At 41.3% G+C, this 5,112-nt stretch overlaps 1 protein-coding gene across 1 annotated transcript; it reads left to right on the forward strand.

The window, feature by feature from the left end:
- Window positions 1–324: 324 nt before the first annotated feature.
- LOC133863214 (putative calcium-transporting ATPase 13, plasma membrane-type) lies at window positions 325–4,712 on the forward strand. The gene is made up of 3 exons (XM_062299181.1): window positions 325–591; window positions 738–1,661; window positions 1,920–4,712. The coding sequence occupies exons 1-3, from the start codon at window positions 325–327 to the stop codon at window positions 4,710–4,712; spliced, it is 3,984 nt and encodes a 1,327-aa protein (XP_062155165.1).
- The last annotated feature ends 400 nt before the right edge of the window (window positions 4,713–5,112 follow it).

Genomic DNA, 5,112 nt, shown 5'->3' on the forward strand with positions numbered 1-5,112 from the left:
TTGACGGCCGTGCTTGAGGATGAGGGACAAATCTCGGGTCCCTCTTATGAGGCCTTATCCATTTTTATTTTTATTTTTATTTTTTTCCTGGGAAATGGGTTTTCTCCAAATTACTCTAACTACTTTCTTTAAATAGATTTCCTTCCGTTTTCTGTTTTACAAGTTTTTAAAAGTAGAGAAAAAAAAGGCTTTTTGTTTTTTTTCTTCACTAAGCTAAAGTCACTTCCCAAAAAGCAGAGGAATATATGACACTTCTGATTCTGTTCTTAGATCTTCTACGTACTTTTAGCCCAAAAACATACGTAGTTACACCCAGAAACATGCATGTTCCAGGGCCAAGCTTATGGCGATGAAGAGAACACTCTTGATGCTGGCTTAGGTCGCCAGAGGAAGAAGATGGAGGCTAAGGTGACAATGGGGACCAATTCGAATGAGAACTTTGGGGAAGTGAAGCCGAAGCGCTCTGCAGAGGTGGCGCTTCAAAGATGGAGGAACCTGTGTGGAGTTGTGAAGAACCCGAGGCGATGGTTTCGCCTCACTGCCGATCTCTCCAAGCGCAATGAAGCTGCTGCTATGCGCCGTAACAATCAGGTCTCTCGCTTTTCCTTTTTTAAAAGTAGAACAAAGCTTTTATTTATTTATTTATTTTTCAGTAAGCTAAAGCCACGAATATTCATACACTCTTGACTCTGTTCTTAGATCTTATACTTTTAGCCCAAAAACGTACTTACACCCAGAAATATGCATGCATGTTCCAGTACCAAGCTTGTGATGATGAAGAGAACAGTCTTGATGCTGGCTTAGGTCGCCAGAGGAAGAAGATGGAGGCTAAGGTGAAAATGGGGAGCAATTTGAATGAGAATTTTGGGGAAGTAAAGCCAAAGCGCTCTGCGGAGGAGGCGCTTCAACCCTGTCCGAACCTGTGTGGAGTTGTGAAGAACCCGAGTCAATGGTTTTGCCTCACAGACGAAGATCGGAACAAAGGTATTCATCAAGAATCTCCGCAGCCATCGCCATCGTCGACGATAGCTTGTGCTCCTTGCCCGCAAGAACCTGTACCAGGCCCTGACTATAAACAATCCCATTGTGTCATTGATATAGCTGACGTGCAGATATGCTTAACAGATATTACCTCTGTTGCTGGGGAGGAGAAAGAGGCAGACGAAGATCGGAACAAAGTTATTCATCAAGAATCTCCGCAGCCATCGTCATCGTTGACGATACCTTGTGCTCCTTGCCCACAAGAATCTGCACCAGGCCCTGACTCTAAACAATCCCATTGTGTCACTGATATGGCTGACGTGCAGATATGCTTAATAGATATTACCTCTGTTGCTGGGGAGGGGAAAGAGGCAGACGAAGATCGGAACAAAGTTATTCATCAAGAATCTCCGCAGCCATCGCCATCGTCGACGATACCTTGTGCTCCTTGCCCACAAGAACCTGTACCTGCCCTTGACTCTAAAGAAGCCCATCATGGAATTGATATAGTTGACAAGGAGATATGCTTAACAGATATTACCTCTGTTGCTGGGGAGGAGAAAGAGGCAGACGAAGATCGGAACAAAGTTGTTCAGATTATGAAACAGAAAAACTTGAATTCTCTCAAAAAACTAGGTGGCGTTCACATGGTTGCAAGTCTTCTGGGTTCTAATTTGGAGGTAATAATCGGATCATTATTCTATTCTTGAAATAATATCACACTCCCACTTTTACACTGCGTTTAAAATCATGATTAAAATTTAATAATAATTCAATTCAAATCTAATAATAATTTTAAAATTCACGTCATAGAGAGACAGAGAGAGTGGGAACTCAGGAGTGGAGTGTGTGCAGTATTAATTACACTATTGTAAGAGGCTTAAGCTTAAGCTGTTATAGAAGGGTGTGATTGATTATTTATTGGGTTATCTCAACAGGCGGGAATTGATGCCAGCCAAGACCAGCAAGTGCAGTACTGGAACCCCAACGATAGCCTTGATCTTGGAAAAGGTTTCTTCTACTTCTTCTTACGGGCCCCTAACAGATGGACCGTTCTCTTGCTCTTGGTCGCAGCTGGGCTTGCCTTTGCTAATGATATTAAGGCGCTTCATGGACTTAAAAGGTGGCAAGATGGGGGTCCTATACTCATTACTGTGGTCCTGCTTGTTACATTCTCTTTGGTAGGGAACTTTTACCATGAAAGGAAGAGGGTGAAGAAAGTGTTAAAGAATATTAGGGAATTTGAAGTGACTGTTGTCAGAAGTGGAAAGCCCCGATCGATTGCCATTTCTGATGTTGTGAAGGGTGATATAGTGAGGTTGAAGAAGAATGATCGTATTCCGGCTGATGGTTTGTTTGTGCGAGGCAAGAATTTTAAAGTGGATGAGGTCTTCAACTCCAAAATTAGTTGTGATCAGAACCCGTTTCTTTTCTCATGTTCAAAGGTTGTTGAACTTGAGGACCAAGGTACGATGCTTGTAACATCAGTCGGTAAGAATACAGCTATGGGTGAAGCGCTGAGCTTGGAGCCTAATGAGAAGACTCTGTTACAAGCTCGGATTGAGAAAGCAATTGATTTTGGTGAAATGTTTTCTCTTTGTGTCACTGTGCTTATTAATCTTGTGTTGTTAATTCGCTTCTTATGCGGAAAACACAATGACAGTAAACTTTCGCCAGAACTTAAGGGGAATGTTTCGGTGGACAGGCTGATGAATATCTTTGAGAGAATTTCCCTTAAATCTCTAGGAAAGATTGGGAATTTGACAAGTGCTCTCACAGCTATCGTAATAGGATTACAACACGGAATGCCTCTTGCGATTACAGCCTCTCTACACCACTGGAACAAAAAGGTGAAGACAAAGGGGGTAGAGCTACGGAATTCATCAGCTTGTGGCATAATGGGGCTGGCAACAATCTTCTGCATTGATGCAACTGGTGGGCGGCTGATGTGTAACCCAGTGGAGGTTTACAATTTTTTTGTTGGCGAGAAAGATATCTGCAAAGGAGTGAACTCTGAAACAAACCAAGTTGTTGTTGAAGCTTTGCATCAGGGAATTGGTGTGTCAGTTCTTGTGCCTGAGTTCACTGTTATCCCGACCATCAATTCGCTTATTTCCTTGCTTGAGTCAAAATGGGATCTGAATATGGAAGCTTTTGATCAAAGTTTTGAGATTCTTGAGTATACAAAATTGAGCTTTATCAAGAAAGCTAGTGGCGTTTTGATGAGGAGAAAAGGTAATGATGAAAAATTTCAGCACTTGCACTGGTGTGGGGCTACATCGACTATACTAGAAATGTGCTCACACTACTATGACTGCGGAGGTCAAACTCATGCTATGGAAGGTACGAAAAGAAAGTTTGAGCAGATGATTAAAGATATGGAGGATGGTGGTCTTAGACCCATTGCATTTGCTTATAAGCAAATTGAGGACCAAACACTTATAGAAGAAGGGTTGAACTTGTTGGCACTAGTGGGTCTGAAATACCCATGTCAGGAAAAGATAAAATCAGTAGTGGAAAGTCTTATATTTGCTGGAGCATGTGTCAAATTGGTATCAGAGGATGAGCTCTCAGCAGGGAGAGCAATAGCTTGTGAATTAGGAATCTTTACCCCTGGTTCAAATGATGTGGCACTTAACGGTGAAGAAATTCGAGAACCGATTAGAAGTGGAATGATGGACAAACTGGATCTGGGTACTGTGATAGGAAGTTGCTACCCTGAGGACAAGCTTTGGATGATACATGAATGGCAAAAAGAAGGTAACACAGTTGTTTTCATTGGAGGGTTGACCACAGCAGACACCCTAGCTTTAAAAGAAGCCGATGTAGGGATCACTACTCGGACTCGGAGCACTGAATTTGCAAGAGAGAGCTCTGATATTATTGTCGAAGATTTTGGTTCATTAGTCGATATTTTGAAGCTTGGCAGATATGTTAACTACAACATTGAAGAGTTCATTCAACTTCTGGTCACCCCTTGCTTCTCTGGGTTTATGATAAACTTAATAACCACATTGTTTTCTGGAGCATCCCCAATAACAGGACCTGAAATGCTTTGGGTGAATTGCATTATGTGCCTTATAGGCAGCCAAGTGCTGTTGATGGAGTTAAAAAGCCAGGATGAACTGCTAACCCATAAACCAGCTAAAAGGACTCGACCACTTATAACCAAGGCAATGTGGGGAAACATTGCAGTTCAAGTCATATACCAGGTTTCAGTCTTGCTGATCTTTCAGTTTAAGGGAGAAACCATGTTCAGCATGAATGATGATGTCCAGAAGACCATGATCTTCAATATGTTTTCCCTATGTCAGATCATTAATCTGTTCAATGCCATTGACCTAGTAAAGAATGAAGTGTTGAAGGTGGTTGTTCGCAGCTATGGCTTTTTGGTCACTTTGACTGCTGTTATGACCATGCAGGTGGCGGTGATTGATTATTCGGGTATTGCAACCAATTTTGTGAGGTTGAACGCGGTACAGTGGGCTTCATGTGGTATTGTTGCTGCACTTTCGTGGGGGTTCGAGTTGGCCTTAAAATCGCTTCCAGATATGTTCAAAAAATGTTACTCTTTGGTTTCGATATCAGTTGATTCAAATTATGGGTTCTCGAATAGGATGCCTAGACATTATGTTTCCCATTTGGGTATCCCATTTTTCATGCTCAGTCTCTACGCGTTCGGAGTTTTCGTTATAGTTAAACAGCACGGAAATCTTCCAGTGGCCTTATAAAGAAGGTACGTACGTAGTCATTGTTATAGTATGACGTGTATTTCTCATCAACAATATATGCAATTGATATGGTTGTATTTAAGGCACATGTACAGAATTTGGTTGTTGTGTTTTTGATAGACAGTCAATATGCAGTTGGTATGGTTGTATTTAAGGCACATGTGCAAAATTTGATTGTCATGTTTTTGATAGACAGTACTTTGAATGTTTTTTGTTGTGTAGTTGATAGAAAGTTGGTCTGCTTGTACTTAATGCACATGTGTAGAATTTGGTTGTTTATCCAACAGTTGATATGGATATTTGAATGTATGGCAGGTTTTGTTGTGTATTTTAATTCTTCCTTTGACAAAAAATGTATGTATAGCGGTAATGTATGTATTCTTTCTTTGGAATGTATGGG

Source organism: Alnus glutinosa, chromosome 3, assembly GCF_958979055.1.
Source record: "Alnus glutinosa chromosome 3, dhAlnGlut1.1, whole genome shotgun sequence".
Lineage (NCBI taxonomy): Eukaryota > Viridiplantae > Streptophyta > Magnoliopsida > Fagales > Betulaceae > Alnus > Alnus glutinosa.